This window comes from Arachis hypogaea, chromosome 1 (assembly GCF_003086295.3).
Source record: "Arachis hypogaea cultivar Tifrunner chromosome 1, arahy.Tifrunner.gnm2.J5K5, whole genome shotgun sequence".
Taxonomy (NCBI): Eukaryota; Viridiplantae; Streptophyta; class Magnoliopsida; order Fabales; family Fabaceae; genus Arachis; species Arachis hypogaea.
The window spans coordinates 103,818,058-103,843,887 of NC_092036.1; the positions used below are offsets into that span (position 1 = coordinate 103,818,058).

The 25,830-nt window shown below is 35.7% G+C and overlaps 3 protein-coding genes across 7 annotated transcripts; 1 reads left to right on the plus strand and 2 right to left on the minus strand.

Moving 5' to 3' along the window:
- Window positions 1–1,295: 1,295 nt before the first annotated feature.
- Window positions 1,296–2,851, plus strand: LOC112779942 (cytochrome b561 and DOMON domain-containing protein At4g12980-like). Its single transcript, XM_029289039.2, has 3 exons — window positions 1,296–1,632; window positions 1,794–2,048; window positions 2,150–2,851. Exons 1-3 carry the CDS (start codon window positions 1,387–1,389, stop codon window positions 2,441–2,443), a joined length of 795 nt encoding a protein of 264 aa, XP_029144872.2. The 5' UTR covers window positions 1,296–1,386; the 3' UTR covers window positions 2,444–2,851.
- Window positions 2,852–10,511: 7,660 nt separating this feature from the next.
- On the minus strand, window positions 10,512–18,726 carry LOC112705963 (leucine--tRNA ligase, chloroplastic/mitochondrial). 4 transcript variants are annotated; one of them, XR_003155619.2, is made up of 20 exons: window positions 18,219–18,726; window positions 17,995–18,139; window positions 17,834–17,890; window positions 17,140–17,259; window positions 16,948–17,052; window positions 14,679–14,902; window positions 14,507–14,573; window positions 14,263–14,417; window positions 13,858–14,122; window positions 13,567–13,761; window positions 13,255–13,334; window positions 13,025–13,087; window positions 12,838–12,919; window positions 12,524–12,601; window positions 12,348–12,449; window positions 12,057–12,229; window positions 11,677–11,854; window positions 11,477–11,561; window positions 11,190–11,321; window positions 10,512–11,012 (listed from the first exon to the last, which is right to left on the minus strand). XR_003155619.2 is itself a non-coding variant. In XM_025757013.3 (20 exons), the coding sequence occupies exons 1-20, from the start codon at window positions 18,560–18,562 to the stop codon at window positions 10,770–10,772; spliced, it is 2,886 nt and encodes a 961-aa protein (XP_025612798.1). In that variant the 5' UTR covers window positions 18,563–18,726; the 3' UTR covers window positions 10,512–10,769. The 4 variants fall into 4 exon arrangements, 2 of the variants coding, with proteins under 2 accessions (XP_025612798.1, XP_025612808.1); XR_003155620.3 differs by having other exon boundaries at window positions 11,190–11,350; window positions 18,219–18,693; XM_025757013.3 differs by having other exon boundaries at window positions 11,477–11,554.
- Window positions 18,727–19,461: 735 nt separating this feature from the next.
- Window positions 19,462–24,972, minus strand: LOC112705980 (calcium permeable stress-gated cation channel 1). Of its 2 annotated transcripts, XM_072201673.1 has the most exons (13): window positions 24,801–24,917; window positions 24,376–24,713; window positions 23,691–24,037; window positions 23,442–23,597; window positions 23,035–23,170; window positions 22,758–22,859; window positions 22,346–22,462; window positions 22,176–22,256; window positions 21,565–21,905; window positions 21,234–21,479; window positions 20,661–20,985; window positions 20,342–20,575; window positions 19,462–20,189 (listed from the first exon to the last, which is right to left on the minus strand). In XM_072201673.1, exons 3-13 carry the CDS (start codon window positions 24,002–24,004, stop codon window positions 19,836–19,838), a joined length of 2,406 nt encoding a protein of 801 aa, XP_072057774.1. In that variant the 5' UTR covers window positions 24,005–24,037; window positions 24,376–24,713; window positions 24,801–24,917; the 3' UTR covers window positions 19,462–19,835. The 2 variants fall into 2 exon arrangements, with proteins under 2 accessions (XP_072057774.1, XP_025612827.1); XM_025757042.3 differs by having other exon boundaries at window positions 24,376–24,972.
- Between the last annotated feature and the right edge of the window lie 858 nt (window positions 24,973–25,830).

Genomic DNA, 25,830 nt, shown 5'->3' on the forward strand with positions numbered 1-25,830 from the left:
TGATAACTATAAGGACATATCAGAATTATTCAGAGCATCCAGAATAATATCATATTATTCCACAGAAATATATATATAAACAGCAGGAAAAAGCAAATTTAGAATAAGAATCAGAATTGAAATATTGATGTTACTATTAATAATTATGCATAGTTGCACATTCCATAAGCACAATACTCTCCCTTCCTGCACTTCTTGTAGCAGCCACCACAGTTTCTTTTGTCATAATATATATTGACACATTTGCCCTTGCAGCAAACCTCAGTGTACTTGCACCTATATCCACACATTCCACAGTTGAAACGGTCACTCTTCACATTCACACATTTCTTCTTGCAGCAGTCAGGGCCAGGGCTGTTCTTCATCCTGCAAACACTTGGATACTTGTTGCATGTCATGTATGCCGTCCAGTAGTGTGGCGCAAGGAACCGGCTGAATCCCCTTAAAGATGATTCACTCTCTTCTTCAATTTTAGATGATGCATCAGCCAAAGAAGATGTAACTATGGCCAATGCTATTGTAGCTGCAGAGAGCATAAATAATGCATTGAAGAGCTTCATGGCTATAGTTAGTAAGACAATGAATTGAATGGTGGTAGTGGTGGTGGTGGAGGAGGAATTGTTATAGGAAGTGTTTTTATACAGAAAAAAAGAGGTTGAAATGGAAGTGGAAGTGGAAGAGGCGTTGACAAGAGGAAACTGAAGTCATAAGTCTTGCTTTTTCTCATTGCTCTAAGTTCAAAATACTGCATAGAAATTAATGTAAACCAGTTAAGGAAAAAGAGAGAGAAAAAATCTTTTGATTGCTTTTAAAGAAAAGGTAGCTCTCCAAAGGAATCTATTACTCCAGTTTGAAGCTAACCATGCAAATGCAATGAATTAGACCACATAATATGTAATAACTGTGGAGTACTCAGAATTAAGAATTATCCTAGTTAAATTGGTGCTACCATTTGAAGTTTAACATTGCTAGAGCATGGAGGGAAAATAGAAAGGTTCATTGAAACTTGAAAGTGGAAGGTTTAACTTAAGAGAGGAATAATATCCGATTGTGTTATTGTGATTGAAGCAAGTCAGATATTATTCCTTTTAGTTTTCATAAGGAAAGCATATATTCTTGCAAGTACCACTTAAAAAATTGAAGGTCATGGTGTCTTTTCCTAATGATATCTCTAATTAAGTGATTAAATTTAATGGTATTTCTTTTAAACTAGAGAAGTAAGGAACTGTTTGCCTAAATTAAATCTTGGGGATCACATTTATTGATGTGTTAGCAAGTTGTGTGTGTGAGGAAAGAGCTAGCATTTTGGATGTTACAATCACTTCACTTTTGTTTCACAAAGTTGAGAAAGTGACATTAAGACATTGATATTGACATATATATGCTATGGCAATATCAACCTGTAGCCTTATTCTTGTAGGTATATTTGTTCCCTACCTCCCTATCTATGCTCAAGTTCAAAGTCAAAGTCAAAGAACAATTCTCTCTGATCTTGACACCAAAATCAATGAAGTGGAGGTTCAGATGAATGCCCTTCATCTACAAAGGCCAGAAACTGCTGAAACAACATATGAAATATCACACAATAATGGCCATGCTCCCCCACATCATCATAAACGCCACCTCCAAAATGTAAGGTCACATATATTCCCTTTCTTTGTTTTTATCAGTCTAAGCTTGTACATCTTTAAATTAATGTATCTAAATTGAAAGAAGAATTCATAGGTTACCATTTAAGATTAATTGTCAATTGATATACTATACTATACTGACTTGTGTGAACATTATCATAGGTTTATGGGATTCTAGTCCTGCTAGGGTGGGGTATTTTGCTACCCATAGGGGTGGTCATAGCAAGGTATTGCAGAACATATCCTTTGAAGTTTAATGAATGGTACTATTGTCACATAATGTGCCAGATTCTAGGATATATCCTAGGTTTATTGGGATGGAGCTTTGGTCTTTGGCTTGAAAAATCATCAAAAGAGTTTGTGCCTAAAACACAACATACTCTAAGCATCATTGCTTTCATATTCATAAACATACAAGTGAGTGGTCTCAAGTTTCTTAAATATACTCTAATGTTCTAATGTTGAAAAGGTCTTAACATTTTTTCTCTTACTGGGATGCTATTGATGATGTTATTCAGATGCTTTCCATTTGTATAAGACCAAACAAAGAAGCTGGGTATTGTAAGTGCTGGAACATATGCCACCATGTTCTGGGGTATGCCATAATTGGAATTGTTGTAGCAGACATATTTGAAGGGCTAAACAATAATCAGAGTCATGCTGAAAAGTTGAAATGGGGTTATGTTGGAGTGCTTGGAGTTTTAGCTCTCATAGTTGTACCAATGGAAATATTCAGATGCAAGTCTATGATAATGCATCTCTCTTTGCATTTCACTCGCAGCAAGTTTACTAATTCACCTGAAATTAGTTAGACTGAAAAAATGGATTGAAAACTTAGATTAAGTTACACTTTCAACAAGTTACTCGTTTAAAAAGTTAAAAATAAAATCAGAAAGTAAACTATAAAGAAAAGGGAGGAATTCTAATAAGAAAGAGATAGCTGTCAATCCCTTTGCTTTGGCTTTGGTTAATAACAAGGAACAAACCTTGATACCCACTTAAAGGGGAAAATAATGATTAGTTTGAGGGTCTGTCTCTGACATGTTTATCATGCTCTAATTATTATTTTAATTAATCTCTTTAATTAGTGGTGGTTGGCACGAAATTAATCAAATTATTGTAGCATTTTTTTTGTTACTGCTCTGTGCTTAGAGAATTTGTAATCTGTGTAGTTGTCTCGAGGGAACTGTATACATTATACAACAGTTGATGATGTTACTATTTACAAAAGCATAAACCAAATTGAATTGAACTTCCTTCACAAGAGGAGCACATGTTTTTAGACACGTGACACGTTCATGATTTTGAGCCTTGACTCCTGTATTTGGACTCACTTCTCATGATGGTGTAATTGATAAGGTAAATAAAAAATTATATATACACCTTAAAAATTCAGTTATCAAATTTATTATATATTTATTTATAAATATATGTGTTATTTAATTTATTTTTAATATATATTTTATATTTTAATATATCATATATTTATAATTAATTTAATAATTGATTTTTTTAATACACTTAACATAATTAAAAATAAATAAATGCATCAATAACTCGTAATATATTAACCTTTTTTTAAAGGTATATTGCTTATTAATCAGAATTTTATAATCGCACATTAGATTCTTCTATTATCAATTCAGTTAATAATAGAATATTATTACTCATTCGCAATGTCACTAAACTGAACAAATAAATATTCTATTAAGTTAATGACAAGAAAATATACTCTCTCAAATTTTTTAATTATTTTATTAAGTATAATTTTTTATTATATATTTTTTAAATAAAATTAAAAAAATATATAAAAAATATTAAATAATAAAATATTATATTTGATAAAATAATTGAAGAAATTTTTTTTTATCTTAATCCTTAACTATTATTTAAAAGATTTGACACTCCCTAACCATTATAAAATAATAACGCGATTTTTATTTACTTATTATGTGTGATCAAAAGGCAAAAGTCCCTATAGTAGCTCTTCCGTCAAATAGTAACCAAAAAATTTTACGTGTAAAAGTAACTCTCTTATGTGGACTCAAACCATTTGATGAGATAATTAGGTTTCTGCACAATCATAAAAATATGGTGTTTGTTACGGTATGATAATAAATTTATACGTACTGATACGTTTAAAATATGGATAAATAATAATAAAATAAGTGGAATTTATTTTCCACGTCAGTATTTAATTTTTTTCTTTTTTAAATATATAGTATATCACAATTTTTACTAAAACACCCTTTTAATTAAATAAAAATAAAAAATATTTATTTATTTAATTTTATAAAAAGACTTAAACGTACTTCCTTTATTTGATTAGACAAAAATACCCTTTTAAATTAATCAAATTTTAGAATTCAATTAATCCTAATTCTATAGTTTTAAATAATTGAAACAATAAAACAAAAACATATTAAAAAAATAAAAAATCAAAATTATTTTTCATATATGTTAAACATATTAAAAAAACAAAAAAATTAAAACTGTTCTTCATCCAGGTTCAGAAACCTTCTCTTCTCTCTGCTCCTCGATCTGTCTCATCTGTCTCACTGTGCGTCGCACAAAGCCATCGTTTTGGTTCCTGCACGGATGACCTTTCCTTCCCCTTACCTTCAGTCTTCATTCTAAACCCCTGTCTTAACAGCTTCTCCCCAAATCAAAAAAGGAAGTTGAAACAGGAAACCCTAACTTTTCTACCACCGCCGCAAGAACTGCCGCCGTCCGTCGCTCTCAGGCACTACCATCGTCGTCTGGTCGTCCGTGCTTCTTCCTCCTTCAAGAATTGTAGCTTCTTCTTCCTCGAGCTCGGCGCGTCAGTTCCTGGTATATCATCTGCTCCATCGCGCTCCTGCCGCCGTCCGTCAGGCGCTCAGTCACCATCGTCTTCGTCTGGTCGTCGCAGATTCTTCCAACCCACCACCGTCTTCTGAGTTGTGTTCGTCGCCTGGCCTTTGTCTCCGTCGCGATTCTGCCCCCCTCTTCTCAGACTGCTCAGAAGAAAAACCCATCTCCATTCCAGTTTCCTTCTTTCGAGTTCAGAGAGCAGAAGCCCAACCAAGAAAAAAACCTTAGACTTCGACGGTCAGTTCACTATTGATTTATCTAATTTTTTGAATTATTTTCCACATCCAATCAATTTTAGCATATAAGTTTATCGAAGTGATTTAGAGCCACGCGCTTCTTCTTCTTTCCCGCGCGCTTGTTTCAAATTCAGGCATACGTATTTCTTCTTCTTTCCTCGCACTCAAATTCACACATGCATTCTTCTTTTCTTATTCTTCATCTCTGATGCTACATCTTCTTTTTCTTCTCCTCCTTTTTTTTATTATTTTTCACTTTCGTTATCGTTATCACCACCACCATCACCACCTCTTCCTCCTCCTCCTCCTCCTCTTCTTTTCTTGGTTGGGCTTCTGCTCTCTGAATTCGAAAGAAGGAAACTGGAATGGAGATGGGTTTTTCTTCTGAGCAGTCTGAGAAGAGGGGGGCAGAATCGTGACAGAGACAGAGGCCAGGCGACGAACACAACTCAGAAGACGGTGGTGGGTTGGAAGAATCTGCGACGACCAGACGAAGACGATGGTGACTGAGCGCCCGACGGACGGCGGCAGGAGCGCGATGGAGCAGATGATATACCAGGAACTGACGTGCCGAGCTCGAGGAAGAAGAAGCTGTGATTCTTGAAGGAGGAAGAAGCACGGACGACCAGACGACGATGGTAGTGCCTGAGAGCAACGGACGGCGGCAGTTCTTGCGGCGGTGGTGGAGAAGTTAGAGTTTTCTGTTTCAACTTCTTTTTTTGATTTGGGGAGAAGCTGTTAAGATAGGGGTTTAGAATGAAAATTGAAGGTAAGGGGAAGGAAAGGTCATCCGTGCGGGAACCAAAACGATGGCGTTGTGCGACGCACAGTGAAACAGATGAGACAGATCGAGGAGCAGAGAGACGAGAAGGTTTCTGAACCTGGATGAAGAATAGTTTTAATTTTTTGTTTTTTTAATATGTTTAACACAGATGAAGAACAATCTTGATTTTTTGTTTTTTTAATATGTTTTTATTTTGTTGTTTCAATTATTTAAAATTATAGAATTATGATTAATTGAATTCTAAAATTTGATTAATTTAAAAGGGTATTTTTATCTAATCAAATAAAGGAAGGATGTTTAAGTCTTTTTATGAAATTAAATAAATAAATGTTTTTATTTTTATTTAATTAAAATGGTGTTTTAATAAAAGTGGTGATATACTATATATTTTAAAAAAATAAATACTGACGTGAAAAATAAATTTCACTTATCTTATTGTTATTTGTCCATATTTTAAATGTATCGGTACGTATGAATTTATCATCGTATCGTAGCAAACACAAAAAAATATTGTCATTTTGATACACCTTCAAACCAACTTTTAAAAGAGACTTCTTATTCTCTCTCTAACACATAAAACACTCTCACACTTTGCCCTCATTTCACACAAACACTTACCTTAAGCCTTAGAGGTTAGTTTCTATTCTTCAACCATAACAGTGTAGTCCTTCGTTTATTTATTTGAAGTATTTTTGTTGTGAACCACCATAAAGTATAATATATGTATTTTTTTGGACACTTGTGAAAAACGATCACTTTCATTAGGGTTGACTTCTTAAAGGAGAGATTTTTTTGCTCCATTTCAAGTATATTGATCTCTGGTAGTTATAATTTATTTGTGCTGTAATAAGTATACTTTTATATTTTACAGATGTCCTATAAAATTATTCCAATATTTCACCATGGAGGGTGGTTTGAGAGAGACAGCAATGGAGTGCTCTGCTACCTTATGGTAAGGTGCATAGATTCACGAAGTTGGATATTGACTTGGTTAATTTTAAGGATTAAAAGGAGATGTTTAAAGGTCTCGGATATACAAAATACAAGACTATGTATTGGTAAGACCTCATTGTTCCCAATCTAGACTATGGCCTCCATATTCTGAAAGATGACAAAGAGATTAACCTAACAAGATGGCAAATTTAAAAACTAATGAGTTGTATTTATATTTTAATCTTTCTGTGAGTCGGCTAGTTGTGGAGTTAAGGGATATTTTTGTAGAGTTGAGTGACTCTTTCATTAATGATGGCTATGAGAGTGCTAAGGACAAGGCTTATAAGCCTCCTCCACCTGGTTATAAGATACTCAATAGCAATAATAGTGAGAGTTGAGAGCAAAAAGCAGGGCTAAAAATAAGAATAAGAAGGAGACATCTAAAAAGAAGACAATGACACTTAGGAAGAAGACAACAATACTTAAGAAGAAGAGTGTGACACCTATAACCAAAAAAGTTAATGATAATGATGGCTTATCTCCTAAAACTAAGAAGACAAAAAATAAAAGATATATAGGGATGACAAAAAGGCATATATTTTAGAAAAGGATGAAGTTGTGAATGGGTCAAGGTAGGGACAACATGCTAGGACAAAGATCCAAATTATGATGACACTATGGATGAGATTAAAAGCCCAAATAAAGTGCCTGAAGCAAGGCCCAATGCTGAGCCCATAGTAGAAGAAGTGGATTTTCATATTGCAAGTCATATCAATATGAGTTGGAAGCATTCAACTCTCTAATTTCATCTTATGATGAGGATAGGAAGTCTAGATTTCACAAATTTGATGGTGATATTGGTTATGGTGAAGTAGATTTTTAGGTTGGAGAAATATTTAACACTATAGCACAATTCAAGCAAGCATTGAAGGACATGTTTGTTTTTGAAGAGGAGTTAGAGTATATAAAAAATGAAAAACATAAGGTGAGGGCAAAGTGTGCTAAAAAGGATTTTCCTTGGCTAATCATAACTTCCTAGAACAGTCAAGAACTATGATTTTAAATTAGAACATATGTCAAAGAGCACACTTGTGAAAGGAATTTTACAAACAACACAACAAGTAGATCTTAGGTTACTAACAAGCTAGTGAAGAGGCTGGTGGCATAACCACTATTATCACCTAAAGAAGCTTTGGAGCATATGAAAGAGGACTGTAATGTCTATATACACCCGAAGATGATTAGCAAAGCTTTGAAGGAAGCTAAAGAGTAGGTTATAGAAAATGAAAAGGAGCAATTTGGTAAGATTAGAGATTACTTGGGTAAGCTTTATAGGAATTTTGGCAAGCATCATATACTCTTAGGCCAGTGGCACCTGCCATTAAGAGACTAGCTAGTCGTCCAAGAAAAAAAAAAACTATTGGTCTTGTATCTGAGAATCAATTAATAGAGAACAAAGTTTCCAAGTGACATATAGCAAGTGCAAAAAAAAAATGTCACTACTATAAGACATGCAAGGAAATTTTAAGGGACTAATTGACAACCAAAAAAGAAGAAGGTAAGACAAGTATAGGTATAATAGGTTTAGATGTCTTATATGCGTGTATTGAAAGAGTTTATGTGTCTTATAAATAGTTTAACGAAGGATTTATGTGTCTTAAATTTTAATGAGAATTTTGTTGTCAAAATTTCATTATTGTTTACAGGTGATAAATCAGTTAATATTGCATCTAAATTTGGTGCTACTCCATTTGAATTTTTAAAGTATTAGATTCTATGATTAGTTCATCACTCATTTCTGTTGTGAAATTATAAGGTGACTTAAAAGTAGGATCCATAACACACTGCAAAAATTATAGACTAAAGCAAAGAAGTATAAGAAGAGATACCAAAAATTGTTACACCAATGACAATTCTACAAATAAGAGAAGAGATTTCATTGTCTCAGTCTACTTCTACAAATGAGGTAATATGCATAAGCTTAACATTTTATTGTGAAAGAATTTGTGTCAAGTTCAAATTGTAATTCACATTATGTTTCATCAAAAAGGAGGCTTAAGATGTCAATGGAAATAGCAACGAAAATGGCAATGTCAATGCCAATAGATCAGTTGCACTAAACCTAGCCACACCAAATCTAGCTGCACCAAGCCCATCCATACCAAATCCAACCGCACCAAACCCAGCCACAGCTGCAAGCGAGCATGTATTGCAAAATATGATTAATGGTCCACGGATTTCACTTCAATTCAGGAAGAAGCAGCCTATTCGTAGGCCATTCACACCTGAAATACATGGCCCCATTCTTCCACCCACTGTACCCACTACCCACAAAGTCACAAACCAAGCACCATCAACCCAATCAAACATTGCTACAAGATCAACAAGACCCATTGGAATATCTCCTGAGACCTAAGTAGCAATTAGTGTTAGCACAACAGTTAGGATGTTCCAATTCATCCTAACAACATGACTCAAACAAGGAATCAAGGGATCAGACTTTGGAGTACCACTAGGTTTTAAAAAACTAGGCTCCACTGCACCACCTTTCAAAGCTCTTAAGGAAAAAATGAAGACTTCGGATAGTTATGGATAGTATTTTGTGGTTTTATCTTAATGCAAACTATGCATAGTATTGGTTAAGTATTTTGCAACTTCTAAGAGTTGAACACTATATTATTTGTGTTGTTTAGTTATTAGGGGACAATATACATAGGCATGTAGGTGTTGCCTTTGCCTTTGTGAGATATTATTACATGCCTTAAGTATTTTGTAACTTTCTATATATTAAAGCTTAAATATTTGTATTTCTTGTTAATATCGGTAATTTTTCTTGATAAATTGTTACTTCATGTCACTAGAAGACCTAAATTACATTCTTAGTTGCAATTTAACTCACAACAATCTTTTTAGCATCAAAATCAAACAATTTTTACATTTGAGTCACCATCTCTAAGATGTATCTAACTCACAGCAGTAATATCTAAAATCTAAAATAAGTTATAATTTTTTACATCTTATTCATATGCAATACAGTAAAAAAGAATCCAAGAGCAATGACAACGAAGAATGCCATGATCATACATCCATTTTGTGTTATGTATCTTTTCCTTTGAACTCCATTATATAGCTTAATCTCCATTTTTTTAATTTTGTCCTCTAATTTTTTTAATCTATCATGAACTCTCATCTTCTGTACTCCCGAGTTATGAACTCATCCAACCACTTAAAATACTTGCAATGTGTTGAAGGAGTCTGTAATTATGGACAATTATTTTTTAATCAACCTAATTATAGAAAAGATCATAAGATAGAGTGAATACTAATATATCTTGAAGTAACTGAAACCAAAGAATAATCTATTTGGGTTATGTGATGTGATAGGTTCAAAAAGAATCCCATAAGCTCCACAATTGCATATTAGGTGTTTGACCTTCTTATTAGGTGTTTGACCTTCTTCTTCGCCATGCCAACGTTACTAAAGTTGTTGCTTGCAAATCCCACCGACTTCTTCATTGACTAACTGATGATTGCTCTGCCATATTCATCACTTCAAATAGGGTTCGAGATTTAGGGTTGACAAAAGATTAGCATATATATATATAATATATATATATATATATATATATATATATATATATATATATATATATATATATATATATATATATATATATATATATATATATACTCTTTTTACCAACAGTGTGCATCAAAACGGCAACATTTTTTATAACTTTGCAAGGACCTCTTTGTCCCATCAAATGGATTAAGCACGTAGAAGAGTTACTGATACACGCTGGATTTTTTGGTTACACGAAGTGAATGGATAAGAGTAATGTCATTTTTTAATGGTCAGGAATGCCTTGTCCTTTAAATAAATGGTTAAGGACCGGAGTGGGATTTTACTTGAAAAAAAAATTGAAAAGATTTATTCTCAGTAACCAACTATTATAAAACTAAGTAACCAAATCAATTATCGAATAAAAATTTTCGGACAAAATCGAGGTTTTATGTATGTAACCTTTTGTATAAAATTTTTTTTGGTTAACATGTTAAAAACTCTCACCTACATCAATGAAATGCTATATATGTTGTCTTATTAATGACTCGCTTGGTTTTCTACAATGTTACTGAATTGACTCATTTGATCTAGTATACATGTAATCACAAATAAATAGAAAAGAAATTACTCTGATTTTCCATCTCACGGATGCAGGGCAGTTAAGTTCTGAGCCCACGACAAGCAGTTAGTTGCAGAGTAAATGCAGCAAGAGGAATGGGAATTCCGAGGTTGAATGTTGCTTACCGCAGATGAAAGTAGGCTACTTACTACTGGACAGCAACCTTTGTGTTTTTCCGGTCCAAAACAACGTTCAATATCTTGCCAGGAACGTATATTCTTTTTCTAACAGATTGACCATCTAAATACTTGGATAGCTTTTCATCCCTACATGCTAACCCAAAAGCTTCCTCCTCTGAACATGTTTCTTCCACTTGAATGGTACCCCTCGTCTTGCCATTAATCTGAACCGGTAGTACTATCGTTGAGTCCTTCAGGTAAGCAGGATTTGCCTGCAGTTGCAAAGTACAACAGACATGAACAATTCTTAGTGTATAATAAGAATATTTAATTTGGAACACATAATTAAAACCAAGTTCAAAAAGCAATGGATAAAAGTAATGAAGGGGCAGAGGACTTGATAAGCCTTAAAGGTCTAGGAATGTTTGGATATGGACCCAACTTCATACCTCAGGGAAAGGCTCATAGGCTAAGGATTTTGTGTGGCCAAGCCTAGACCACAGCTCTTCGGCCATGTGCGGTGCATAGGGTGAAAGCAGTAAAACAAATGCCTCAATGATTGACCTTGGATGTTTATCCCACTGAAAATATAATGCCAAGAAAACAAATGCTTCAAATTTGATTGACATGGATGGATTTATTTTTCTCTCATCCAAATCAAATCAACCCAATTATACCCCAAAACAGATATTGTAGTGAGGTGATAAAACAACGAAAGCAGTAAACAAGAGGATACCTTATATGCCGCATTAAGGAACTCCATCATTGCTGAAATTCCGGTGTTGAACCTTGTGCCTTCAATTTCCTCTGTTACCTGAATACTGAAATTTAACCCTCAACCCAAATGTCCAAGCCAAATCTTCTTATAAGCCAAATCTTCCTATAAAATCATAAGAAGGTAACTATAAAAGGCTATTAAGAATTGAAACAATTGACCTTAGCAATGCATTTATGAAGAGTACGAAGTTGGTCTATGGTAGGCTCCTCATCAACTGATATGGTTCTTTCCTTAAATGTTCCATCAGACAACGGTGAACCAACAATCAGCCTCCAAGTTCTTCCTAAAAACCGATATACACCTTCAATGCCGCTAGTACTCCATGTTTTTGAGTCTCTGGTAGGTATTTGAAAAAATGAAGGATAAAATGGGCATGAAGTCCATATTAGAACAACATCCAAAATGTAATCACACCGTGTCATCCCTAGCCCAAACAATGAAAAGATAAAAGGGGATAAAATAAAAACAAAAAGCAGTTTGATTAAGGATCAACCGCTGCCACACGCCATTACAATTAATATTGTGATCAAACACATACCTCAATGGTCCCATGAACATTTCATATAAACGAAGAGAATCTGCACCGTACTCTGCAATAACATCATCAGGGTTAACAACGTTTCCCCTACTTTTACTCATTTTGTAAGCGCGAGCAACTAATCGTATGTCAGGATTTTCTTTCAGGACAAAAGAATCCCCGGATTTCATGACCTACACACCAGGAAAAGGGAATGAACTGTCAAAAGAAAAGGAGGCTTGGGCTCATTACATTAAGTCTGACAAGACAATCAATTAATGGATTGAGAGAGTGGGAGCATAATTCAGAAACCTTTTCCTCTGGAATTTTTTCTAGATTATGTTCATTTGAAATATCAGCAACATCAGCAGATATCAGATTGCCATCTTGATCCCTATAAGCCATATATTGAACCTGCCACTCAATCCATTAGAAACTTATCATGATAAATTTAATTTTCGCCCTCAATTTTCAAGAACTGAATTTACCTCCCCAAGGATAATACCCTGGTTAATGACACATTGGAAGGGCTCCTTGGTGGATACAACACCGATGTCATAGAGGACCTGAAATAGAAAACTTGAATTAATTATCCACAAATGTTGCAGCAACACTGAAAATATGTCAGGTTGTCAGGGTATTCAAAACTCTGTTTAACTCGATTCCAGTCCCTAATTGTAATTGGTGGGGTTCACAACCCTATCTTACAGTGTTGAGGTTTAGATTCATTCGGTTAAGAGTGATACAAATCACAAATCAATATAAACCAGATTGAGGCAAAAGTCTAATAGTAAATACAGACCTTGTGCCAGAATCTGGCATATAGTAAATGGAGAACCGCATGCTCGGCACCCCCAACGTACACATCAACAGGGCCCCAGTATCTGCAGATGAAGAATGGTTTTAAAGTTACGAATTGACTAATTTAGAAGCTTCAAACAGAAAATGGATATATCTACACAATGTTAGACAATGTCGAAGAGTTATACCTTTCTTTGGTCTTATCAACCAACTCTTTGGAATTTGTTGGGTCCATAAATCTCAAATAATACCTGGGAAATAAAAAAGAAATGTGAAACAGAACAGAATTTAATTTTTGAAATGCATAAATGCATGAAAACTCCTGAATCAATTCTACTAAAGACTTGACCACAAGAACGCCACTTGGTGCTTGCTAATAAATCTATAATAGAACTTAAGATCATTCCCAATGCCTTACCAGCATGAACCAGCCCACTGTGGCATGGTATTTGTTTCCCGAGTGGCTGGTCTTCCGGATAAACTATCTGTGGTTTTAACCTAAAAAGTTATACAAAATGAGATATTAAAATAAACCACAAGAAAAACTACAAAAAGCCAAACAGAAAACTCTGAATTATATAAGTAATATGAATTAGGCCATGGCCATCGATGGAAAATTTAAAATTTACGAATTATATAAAAAGTCAATGTCAACGTAAGTTCAAATTAGTAATAAAATGCCATGATATTTAAAATGATGAAAGCAAAGCATTTATGATGGTAAACTTACCCAAGACACTGCCTTGGACAGTGGAGGCTCCCCTGTTCCAGTGGGAGAAAAATTATCCAATTCAGGTAGTATAAGGGGAAGTTCATTCTCATTCAGTGGGACAGTCTCACCACTGTCATCCAATATGACAACAGGGATGGGCTCACCCCAGTAGCGTTGTCGAGCAAAAAGCCAATCCCTTAACTTGTAGTTCACCTGAAGGATTATAAGAAATATGTTCAATATTAAGTACTCCGTAAGAAACCGCATTCTAGAAAAGCATACAAACTTATTCTAATTTGAAATATGAACCTTCTGCTTTCCATTTCCACTTTTTTCAGCCCATTCAATGACTTCTAGAGCAGCTTCTTTGCTAGACAAGCCATTTATGTCAAGCCCCACAAATAAATTTGATGAATTTATTATGACACCTTCACCTGGGAAAGCCTTTCCAGATTCATTGATACTTTTGTCATTGGGCATCACAACCCAATTAACAGGAATGTCATATTTCAAAGCAAATTCATAATCACGAGAGTCGTGTGCAGGCACCGCCATGATAGCTCCTGTTCCATAACTGCATGAGTAATACATAATATTCTGGTGTCATGTGAACTTTTGAAATATCATTCACAACTCAAAGGATTCAATATCAATAGCATTTGAGCAAATAATAAATGCACTCTGCATACTAAAAGATACTTTGTGTATACACACCTTCCCAAAACATAATCTGCCACCCATATTGGAATAGCTTCCCCATTTGCAGGATTTTTTGCATAACAACCAGTGAAGACCCCAGTCTTTTCCTTCTGAAGCTCAGTCCTTTCGAGGTCACTCTTCCTTGAGGCAAGTTCTACATAATCCTCCACCTAAGACCAAAGATTAACCATCTCCTTATTATCAGCACGCTCAAGAGCTTTGTAGGACTATTAAACATGGAAACAGCATGACAACTTACATGTTTGCTCTGGGCAGTGGAAACCAATGATGACAATAATGGGTACTCTGGGGCGACAACTAAGTAGCTGATAAAACAACCAAAGTAAATAGGAGGTTTATAAGAGTTGCTTTTAAAATGGTTCTGATTCATAAAATTTATGAAACATGTAAGAAAGTTGTATGGACAATACGTTGCTCCAAAGATCGTGTCAGGCCTTGTAGTATACACAATAATCTTTACATCTCTCTCCTTTCCATCACTGTCAAGGACACAAAATTCCATCTCAGCCCCTTCTGACCTCCCTATCCAATTTCTCTGCATTTCTTTGACACTTTCTGGCCAGTCAAGGCCATCTAAATCCTCAAGAAGACGGTCAGCATATGCAGTGATCTTGAGCATCCATTGCCTCATCGGCTGCTTGGTAATAAACAACGACACTGTAAAGATTATGAAAACATAAAGAAAATATAAGAGAAAAACCAAATCTGTCAAATCCTGTTTTTCAAACCAGAAAATATAGTTGCTTCCAACTTGCATATCTCTCACCACAAGGCCTCAACTACCTAAATTTCAGATTGGAGACTCTTAACTCACCTGCTATGCATTGGTTGCAACCAAGACAGCCCTGGCAGCCCATTTTCTTTCCTATCTTAAAAATATTAAACGATCTCGAAATCGCACAAATCTTATATTCACGTGACCATCTCGGACTAGGCTTTCCAACAAACTAAAGATCATAATTTTCTGACCACTCTAGTTCCAATGAAGGGAAAAACGAGGGTCCCTTTTCTATCTGCAGCACTACACCTTGTTTCCTTACAAAGTTTCTAAACGACGCGTAACGAACGCGCACTAGCCTGTTTCTTTGATATAGGTATCCGAAGGACACTAAGCTTCGTTTTGGTTTTGGTCCCACATAAATCCAAGCCTTGTAGAAGTCATTACAAATTTTCAAAGTATTGTCCTGTTTCTAAAACCATATCAAGAAAACCAGTGAGACAACCCATATTCAATAATTAGTACTAAATTCTACAATTATCAAAACCACCTAAAATTTTGTACCATAACACTAGACACAGCCATCTTTCACTCCCTTTTGATCCCACTAAATTCTAAGTTGAATTGAATTTTATGGGATTTTTTCAAAAAGAGGCTGCCACTGCACTCTCCTGACAGCAAAACAGCTACCTGTACCCTCATTCCAAAAATCCAACTCAAATCATCTAGCCATAAAATTTGGTGAGACTAATTTAGATGTATTTCTCTTCCAAGCCTAACTGGTTTCAGATCCATTGCTGTCCTCAGGTGGGAGACATGGACTTTGAAAGTTGAGTAAAAATCTGTCAAATTCTGTTTTTCAAACCAGCAAATATGGTTGCTTCCAACTTGCAAAACTCTCACCACAAGGCCTCAACTAACCCAAATTTTGAACAGGAGACTCTTAATTCACCTATCAACAACTATCCGTTGGTTGCAACCCAAAAGCTATTCAGTTCTAGGAGTTATGAGTACTGGAAGTTACTGCAATAAGTGCTGAAAACTGATTTTCCCTGTCTTAGATTTTCAAAAATTCATATCTTCTAATCCTCAACTCCTAAAAATCTGAAATTCTAGGGCAATGAACTAGGTTGAGCAAACTTTTAATTTCATTCCAAAACTCAATTTGTGGAGGTCACAGAGAACAACACGAGTTGCTGCATCAATACAGAATTCTGCAGCAAACTTGTTATTGCCCAACTCACAACCTATCATGCTAAATCATGGTTTACGCCATTTTAAATGCTCAAACCTCTTCCATCAACCTTATTTTTCCTATTGAAAGTTGTGTCAAGGGTCAAATTGGTTGGCTCCGAGTCAATAAAATGAATATTTTTGAGCCTTTAATTTATTGGTGGCTTGTATTGCAAGCTCAATTGTCAAATAAATGTCTCGGGGCATTCTGACCCTTCCAACAAGTTTCAATATGTAATTGGAGGTTGCCTAACTCTATTGGAGAGGTCAATTGAGCTTGTAGCCTAATTTAGCCTCTAAACCCCCACTTCCCAAACTAGACAGCAACACTTCCTAACTTTACAAGCTAACCAATTCAATTTTTCTATAACTTTAATCTATTCCCAATTAAACACCAGCCAATACATTCATCAATACCAGCAAACACACAACCTAATAATCACAAATAACCAGAGTTTCAAGCAGTGTACCACATGCATCCCTCTAATAATCAAAGAATCGACATCAATTTTTCTTACAACTCCACTAATTATAAAAAATTATTGAAACTGAATTAATCCAAGATTCAAGAAAGATAATCAAACTATTAGACAATCATTAACTCACGTGCTTATTTACTAAAACTTCTTAAGGCATTCATATATTTGAAAAAACTGATGTAGTAACTTGTGCACTTCACTACTACCTCCAAAAATTGAGTAAAAATAATAAAAAAAAAAAACACATACCTTCCTTATTACAGGATGACCACCCCGTTCACTGACACCATCAACCACCTCCTCATTGGCCAACACAGTGCCAAGCGCGGGACACCAATTGACTGGAACTTCAGCCTTAACATTTTATAAGTACACAATAAAATCTTCAATACTAAGGAGTTAACTGAAATAAGCAAAACTTTGAAGCAGTTATTACTCAACCTGATATGCCAGCCCTCTCTTATAAAGTTGTAGAAAGATCCATTGAGTCCATTTGTAATAGTCAGGTTCTATGGTAGATATTTCACGATCCCAGTCATAAGAGAAGCCTAATGATTTTAACTGCAGACACATAAAAAAGACACAACATGAAGGGAAAACAACCAATTTCAATATCAATTGTCAGGCTAATGACTATGAGAATGGAGAAAATGATCTTCCACCCAAAAGACTATTGTCAATGCACCCAAATCTGATGCACTCTCAGCTTTTCTTTGGAATGAACACCGTCGACAGCATATTTTATGCATTATGCATTTTAAAGTTAGTTTAGTTGTGCGATCAAAATGGAAGACATAAAGCGTTGATTGTGATTCCAACCATAGGTGTATGGCTTGTTTTGAAACGTAAGCCAACGTCACAAATTCACAAAAATTTACCTTCATTTAAATATAATTATTTAATTAAAATGTCCAGTATTCACACTTAGAATTAACGCAGTAAACCATAGTTTAGACATCTTAAAATAGCATAAAATGAGAAGCATGGAGAATTGAAAACGAGATTCTTGAGTAGCTTAAAACTAGCAGCAAAATTTATAATTCTCAGACATATTCAATCCGATAATATAATGAATTTGACGAACAAAGCATCAAAGGTGTTGGTTAGAGTAAAAATTGTGTCATCATAAGCTTACCTGAGAACGAAAGCGATCGATATTCCGAGCTGTAGTGAGCTTCGGATGAGTTCCCGTCTGCAACACGCAGCAACAGCATAAAAAAAGAGAGAAGGACGAGAATCACGAAGAAACTTGAGAAGAACACAGAGAAGCGAAGTGAGTGAGAGTGAGAATGAAACCTGAATAGCATATTGTTCAGCAGGAAGTCCAAACGCATCCCAACCCATTGGATGCAACACATTATAAGCCTTCATCCGTTTATACCTTGCAAGAATGTCGGTGGCGGTGTACCCCAGAGGATGCCCAACGTGTAGCCCCGCTCCACTGCAAAACCATATTTCATGAGAAAAAAGAATCGAGCTTGACGCTCGGAGAAAGTGGCTAGAGTCAAAGAGTTCAAAACCTGGGGTAAGGGAACATGTCGAGAACGTAATATTTGGGCTTAGAGGTGTCAATGTCGTCATCGGGGGTTCGAAAAGTGCGATTCTGCTCCCAATAGCGCTGCCACTTGGGCTCGATTTCATGGAAAGGGTAAGCTCTGTTTACTTGCTGGTTTTGCAGCTGCAGCTCGGTTTCGTTCCTGATGATGGTGCGGCCATGATTGAAGCTTGTGCTGCGGAATCTGAGAGAGTAAGAATTTCTTCTTGATGTGGCGAAGGGGAATGTTGGAGAGTGATAAGGGAAAAGGAATGGAGTGGAGTACGATGAAGGCAAGTGGAGATGAAGATGAAGATGAGAGTGTAGCATCTGGAACTGGAAATGGAACAAGGGAAGAGTCGAGAGTGTGGGTGGTGTTGTAGACAAGTGAAGAAAAGAAAGGAGAAGAACAGAAATAGAGGATAACGTCAACTGTCAACACTCAACAAGAGAGAGATGGCGCCACGCTCTTCTCTTTCTCCCCCATTCGCCCCAATTTAGGATTGGGCTTCGTGAAGCCCATTATTAAGTATGTAATGTCTATAGCGTCATTGCAATGGGCTTTCTACACAAAATAGTGAAATACAGTGAAAATAAAAAAAATTCACTTACAAGGCTTCTAATATTATTTATAGAGTTTAATTTTGCGTACCAACCATAAAGAAATTTTTATACAATCATCAAGTTATTATTATGTTTAAATAACTTTCAAGTAATAAAGGAAAAGTCTAGAGGACCAGCAATTTTATTGAATTTTGGTCAGCATGTAACCAGTAGAAAAAGGTGAGCCATTGGATGAAATTTCACACCAATCTCATCCCATCAAATTATTATTGATGGCTAGTTGATGGCTAACAATCACAAAAATTGCTGGCCCCCTAGCATTGCTCAGTAATAAATTTAAAAATGAAAAAGTCTCAGCATTTTCGTTAAAATCTAATCAGTATTTAACCATTAAAAAATATTAATGATAACTAATTGATGACTACAAATCATAAAATGTGCTTGTCTTCTAACACTACTGTTTAAAAATTAATGATAATATATGATTGGTTATTTATGTAAAACTCTTTTTATAATGAAAATACAAGAAAATTATTTATAATGAGTAACCTTTTGATTGGTACGAGTAAAATTTGAAGGTTGTGTGTTATCCGAGAATGTACTCAAGGGAAGGAATGGGCGTCTTTCAGATAAAAACGGTGCTCAATCTAAGGAAAAAACAAACATGAAAAAATACAATAAATATTTGTATAGGATAATTTACAATATACAGTATCCCCGTGGAACAACGTTATTATTTATGCAATTGAAGATGATCAACAAGAAAAGAATCTAAAACCATCAAGCAAGAAACTCTCGGCCGTACAGCATGCAGTCACTTTTCATCCCAAAACTATGCTGCTTACAAAGAATGTTGCATTGTCACTCAACAATTCAGCCTATGCTGCATGCATGTGTGCAAACATGTCCTCATCGTATATTTGCACATCCATTTCTTCTGGTCTCTATGGTCAGCATTCAGCAACACCAATGATTGTTGGAAACCTCAAATGTACATTGATGAGATGTGATTCCTACTTAGTCCATGTCATGATTTGCTTTAAGGCTCTGGAGGGCTGCGAAATGAGGAATCAGGCAGAGAGGGAGATGATGCACCACTAACACTAATTTTGCTGGGCACAGGTGTGCTCCTTCTAGACTGGCGTTCAGGCAGAGAGGGAGAGGATGCACCACTAACACTAATTTTGCTGGGCACAGGTGTACCCCTTCGAGATTGGCGTTTTGTCGGCACAGGAACACTCTCAGTTTCCCATTTCTGACTGTCTCCATCTTCGTCGTCATCCTCGTCAAGGCTCGCCTTGAAAACCCGGTGAACATATGCATTCTGGAGGTATGCTTTCAGGTTTAGGTTTGGTTCTGTTGCTCGTTCTAATGTGTCTTTCATCATTGCTTCCTGTGTCAGTGTAAAAGGTTCACAAAAGGCAAATGATATTATGGTTCAATGGTTCACCTTTTGACATTTACATCTCAATTTTAGGATAATATCTAACAAATCAGTCAGCAATAGTTGATTTATTCTTAACCATGAAAACAATTAAGACATACCTGTAAGGGATATTTAACAAATGCAGATTCGAAACGGCCTTTGCAGTATCTATGGAACCATATGGTCAATATTGGCAGTGCAATGAGAAAGGGAGTTGATTGAGCAGCCTTTTTGGTGGTCAGAAGTCCCATTAGAACTATCTGTGAGATTATCAATGCAATCACGATTCGAACATGGACATCAGGCCAGAATGCTGCGCCACTCTCATACTCTTGATTATAAACATTAATTATCTGCAATCAAGTGGTAGGAGTAATATATGAGAACAAATCACAAGGACTATTATAGTCAACCTTGAAATGGTACACAAGCCGGTACCTGATGACGAAACACAACATAGGCCAGACCAAAGAAAACTATTATGAAAGGAAGAACAGTAGGGGTCACTGGAGCATAGACTAGGCCCAACAAAAAGTACAGTTGTATACGAGGCTCTCCAGTGTTGAAACCAATACTTCCAGCATCCATGGCCTCTTCCCTGTCCTTTTCTGTCTTCACCAGGAAGAAATTTTTTAAATGATATATGATAAGTGGTTTCAACATCAAAACCTCTGCAGCTATCCCAGCCCATCCATCAACCATTATGTAACTAATGAAGAAACTTGCTTTTAAGGGAATTGCAGTGCCAATTGTTATAGGATATCTGACAAGAAAGAAAAGAAGAGGGGGAGATCACACTTTGAACAATATATGCATCCAAATTTAACTTTAAAAAGAATGGTTCTTAAATGGTTAAAGCATCTCTAAACGTAAGATTTTCTTTCTACTCAATTCATATGAAGTAATCTACCAATTAGATCACACATACAAGCTAACCACAAAACACAAACAATTTTAACACTGATTACAAACAAGAGAGAAAAGCAGTTAATTCTGTGGTCAACAACTTACTCATTGGCTGACTGATGAAGGAAGGTGTCCAGCTGTTGAAATGCTGTTCCAGTAAGTAAGTTCCCCAGAAATATATTTACAAAATTGAAGATATAATATCTAGCAGCTGCTCTCCTCTCTAGTGATGATATTGATCCAAATCCTTCAAATTTTGCCATGATCATCAATATTGTTGGCAAAAAGATGAGAAACAGCTTCAATGCAATCCCAGGTAGAAAACCTTGAATGAATGATTTAATAAAAGGACTGCACAATAAAGTATGTCCAAATAAGTACTGAAGCATGTGCAAGGCATTGTATATTCAGAGGTTTTCTAGAAGATTAGACTTACACACTAATGATCGGCTCCAGCCACGGTGCTGATTTCCGAATTCCATCAAGACTTGCTAGAGTTTGTACAAATGCAATGGGAATCATAAAAAAGAAAGTGAGAAAAAAGAATGCAACAGCCATGATTAGCCTCCTGATAGTGAGAGAAACATATGGAATTGCCAAGTTTGACCAATAGACATCCCGTGGTTCTGGAGCCCAGTCGGTCAACCAACTTGTTGGGTTTCTGGTTTGTTGAGTTTGTGCACAAACTGCCGCACCCCACCGAGATTTAAATGAAACAAATGCAGCAGGCATGGTAGATTTGGGGTCATTAGTGACCTTATCCCTCTCCAAAGCTATCTACAAAAGGTGATAAAGTTGGATCACTGAAACCATCATGAAATGACCCAACATAAGGTCCATAATTTCTAGGGATACCATCCTAAGACTGAGATTTTGTGTCAGACAATTTCCTTCAGCATCTGTTAAGGTTCCAAAATTTAATTTGCAAAGACTATAAAGTGAACAATCAGAATATAATCCATTGCAACAATAAGCAAGGAAACCAGTCATGAAGCAGTTACACAAGTGAAAAAAAAATCTTAAAAGCATCATAATCATAATACTTACTTCTTTTGAAAGCCTATCAATTTCAGCATTGTGATGATCAATAGCATCCACTTTTGCTCCACAAAGGCCAAGGAAACCAGTCTGGTAAAAGCATGCAAAAAGAAGAGATTGTGATAAATCTGATGGTGGTTATGACAATTTTGAAGGGATTCTAAATTAAACTTAAATACCTTAATTTCAGGCCTTTGTGAAGTTCTTTCAAGTTTATTCTGATAATAAACAAGCCAATTCTGCAACTTCTTCTTCTTCTTAACCAACTTTGCTAGCGTGTTGGCATTGTAAACAACCTGCATAGAAGCCACAATAAATAGGTTAGCACATACTATTGTTTCCCTCTGAAAGGCTCAAGTGAAAGCAGAAAAAATAATTTGATATGATATATCAAGTTAATAATGCTCTCCACCTTTCACATACAACATTTCCGAATATAAAAAACAATAAATGAATGTCAAAGTGCAGCATAAATGGAATATTTAAAAGCAGAAACCAGCAAGTGCTTCTTAAATTGTTGAGGTCAGAATCAGCAAGATGATTAATGAATTCAACATTTCTGACAATGCAGTGAACACGGTAGGAACCAACCTGGTGAGTGAGATAGGTATCTGGATGATTAACTAGAAAAAAGTGCTCCACAAGCTCACCAACAGATTCATCAGGATCTGGTGGAATATTTCGGACAAGCACCTAAACATAAAAATCTCGTGTGAGCAAAATATGCACAATTGAGTACCTCAACTATCTCAAGAATAAAACTAGATAATTTGGCCTAAAACTGCATTTCCACCAAACAAATAAGTATAAAGCTGCTTAATTTGAACAGAAAATTCATACCTAAAAATAGAGAGTGAAAAAAATTTACCGTGAATTGATCGGCACGACGTTTTTCGGATGCAAGAAAATGCAGTCTCATTGCGGCAACTTTTTCATACTCCTTTAGCAAAACAAAGCATGTCAAGAAGGTAAATGCATAAGCAATTACTATGTGTGCCCAAAACCTGAAATAGAGAACAAAAGCTTTAGTAGAACACAAGACTCAATGCAATTTAACTGAATATGTAATCACAATATCTAGACCATATATATTCATATAAAGCAATTTAGCTTTTCCCGGTAAATTAAGGTAGAGCCCAGTCAATAAATACTAGCCCAAACAGCCAGGAAAACATGTTAGCATGGGGTTAGTCTTGAATTTGAAAAGAATTTAAATGAACATCAAGAAGCAGCAGCAAATCAATAAACTGAAAGGAAAGGAAGCCACTTTGAAACCTTTGAGATCCGCTTTGGACATTTGAAATTGAGATTCTGTCAATGTCACTAGAAGTTAAGTTTTTTAGCTTCGAATTTGCTAGCCCGTCACTTGTCCAATTCACAGGAACCAGAACCGCCCATGCCAAGAATGCTATTGGAACAAAGATTTTAAGCCTGCACAACAAAAGCAGAAAACATCAAGATCATATCCTCCTTTTTCTGATACATGCGATATTCAATTATTCATAATTCTCTGATTGTTCATACCCTATCAAGTATATTCGCAAGTAAACAACAGAGTCCAATCCAGCATGATCAATGAGCTCCAATTCTGGCATTCTAATTGCAGCTGGCATCCAATTCAAGAACCTAACGTATGATTTCCAATCTAAATTGACGAACTTGCGCATTAAAGTTCCTCCGTGTACGGGATCTGTTCTTAACCCCTTCAGATACCATTTTGGGAAGTATACTCGATCATTAAAAGGTTGAAGCCTCAGAATAGCAAAGGCAACAAAGAAAATAAATGCACTCAAAATGTTTATGGCAGCTGCTAGCGCAATATCAGAAAGTGTAGCCATCTTCTTTCCTCTCTAGAGTTGATGCACCTCTTCCTGTAGACAAGTTTAAGAAAAATGGATAAAGTTGGTTTCATCAACACACAACTAATCTAAACCAATTTCTCAGTGGAAATACCAGATGATCATGCTTTTTCCATAAAACATAAGGTTACATGAATACTATTTTTTAATTCTGTTTACCGCTTTCTGTTATCAGATTGCCTGAAAAAACAAATTCAACATGGCTGTGGCTAAAATAGACACAAAAAGAAAGTCCCTTTTTTGTTTAAAAATGCACCAATACCCGGAATCACATCAAATCGCTTGAAATTGCATTCTAAGGTATGGGATATGACTAAAAGAAACGAAGGCGGGGAAAAGAGGGGTGTTACCTGGAAAAGCTGAAGATCCAAAGTTGAATAAAAGGGTGTTAGGATATCTTGGAATGAGAACGAAGGGAAGTAGATTCGTGTAGAGTTTTGCAGTGAAATCTTCGTAGAAGACACGCCACGTTCAGAGATGGCACTTTCCCAGGTTACACACAAAACAGAAGCCTTCAGTTAGACGCAGATAGAGAGAGAGAGAGAGTGTGTGTGTGTGTGATGAGATTGGTTTGCATAGAAAGGGAAATGAGGAAGAAAACAACGTTGGTGAACATAACAATAATCTCTGCTCCTTTTGGTTGCTACCATAGTGTACACTAGCTTAATACAAAGTGATGCGTGATTATCTGAAAGTGACCAATATTTTCATATTAGATTTGATATCAAATTATCAATAACCAATAATAATAAAAATATGCGAATAAAATTAGAACTTGAATAAATGAATAATAAGCTAAGCTGGCTCTCAGCTCCAAGCGAGGACTCCAACACCAACAGTGTGTCGGCAAGGTGCCACGTGGACAGTTGGCAGGCAACGGCTACTTTTACTTGGTTCATTGGTTGTGTGTTGGGTGTGGTTGTTGCTGGAAAGTATTGGATTCACGCGCTTATTAGGGAGCGTGAAAAGGGACATATAACCTGAAGCTGAACGGGGATTTGTTAGCGACGGCGTACCCGCGTTCAGAACCGTGTCTCTTTTGGGGCAATGGCACACGTGGCAATATCTCCTTACACATAATGGTTAAGAAGTGGTCCCAAAACTTTTTGGTTAGGGTAACCACTAACCACTAACGAACCACAATGGCAATTGGCATGCATAGAGGTTTAACTTTTAACTTTTTAAGTGATTAATAGTTTTTATTTTTACTTTATATTTAAATTAATATTAACCATTTTTTTATATTACAAATGTTAATGTCACTATATTAGCCAGTAGCCAATAGACAAAAGCTAGGAGCTCCATTATTATGATTTGACCACAGATAATCCTTAGTTAAGTGTGTGGTCTGCAATTCGCACATCGCTAATCCCACGTTAATTACTTCTCAACGGCCAATAGGAGAAGGACTGTAGAAATTGTGTCAACTCAGTTATGATATTAACGACGTGAGTGGGGTCAAAGCACCTCACTATAATCATACATTAAAATACAAATGAAACTAAAAGACAATTGGTGGAATAGAAAATTGGATGTCACTCCCCAAAATAGTAGTAGCTGTCCTTTTCTTATTAATGGAACAAGGAATGCGACCCTACTTAGGTTTGGATTGCTTTCTATTTTGATTTAGATACAGCTAGATATTTTTTTTTTTTTATAAATGCAACGATGACGTTTGATTCCATGATTCATGAAGAAGCAATCCTCGTAACAGAGCATGAATAATCAAACGAAATTGCCTTCTATATATTAAAAAAACGATAGAGAGCACATATACATGCTGAAATTAAATGAAGCAATATATA

Bases quoted from the DNA above. Each gene is read 5' to 3' on its own strand.
- LOC112705963 (XM_025757013.3), bottom strand. From the start codon at position 18,562: ATGCTACACTCTCATCTTCATCTTCATCTCCACTTGCCTTCATCGTAC. The intron at 17,053-17,139 runs GTTGAGTAATAA...TAAAATGTTAAG, and splicing joins AGAGAGGGCTGGCATATCAG to GCTGAAGTTCCAGTCAATTG. The intron at 12,230-12,347 runs GTTTCTGAATTA...CCTGGTGTGTAG, and splicing joins AAAAAATTCCAGAGGAAAAG to GTCATGAAATCCGGGGATTC.
- LOC112705980 (XM_025757042.3), bottom strand. From the start codon at position 24,004: ATGGCTACACTTTCTGATATTGCGCTAGCAGCTGCCATAAACATTTTG. The intron at 22,860-23,034 runs GTAAATTTTTTT...TTTTATGTTTAG, and splicing joins GTCGTGCCGATCAATTCACG to GTGCTTGTCCGAAATATTCC. The intron at 22,463-22,757 runs GTTGGTTCCTAC...GCTTCTATGCAG, and splicing joins ATACCTATCTCACTCACCAG to GTTGTTTACAATGCCAACAC.
- LOC112779942 (XM_029289039.2), top strand. From the start codon at position 1,387: ATGGCAATATCAACCTGTAGCCTTATTCTTGTAGGTATATTTGTTCCC. The intron at 1,633-1,793 runs GTAAGGTCACAT...ACATTATCATAG, and splicing joins ATAAACGCCACCTCCAAAAT to GTTTATGGGATTCTAGTCCT. The intron at 2,049-2,149 runs GTGAGTGGTCTC...GATGTTATTCAG, and splicing joins TCATATTCATAAACATACAA to ATGCTTTCCATTTGTATAAG.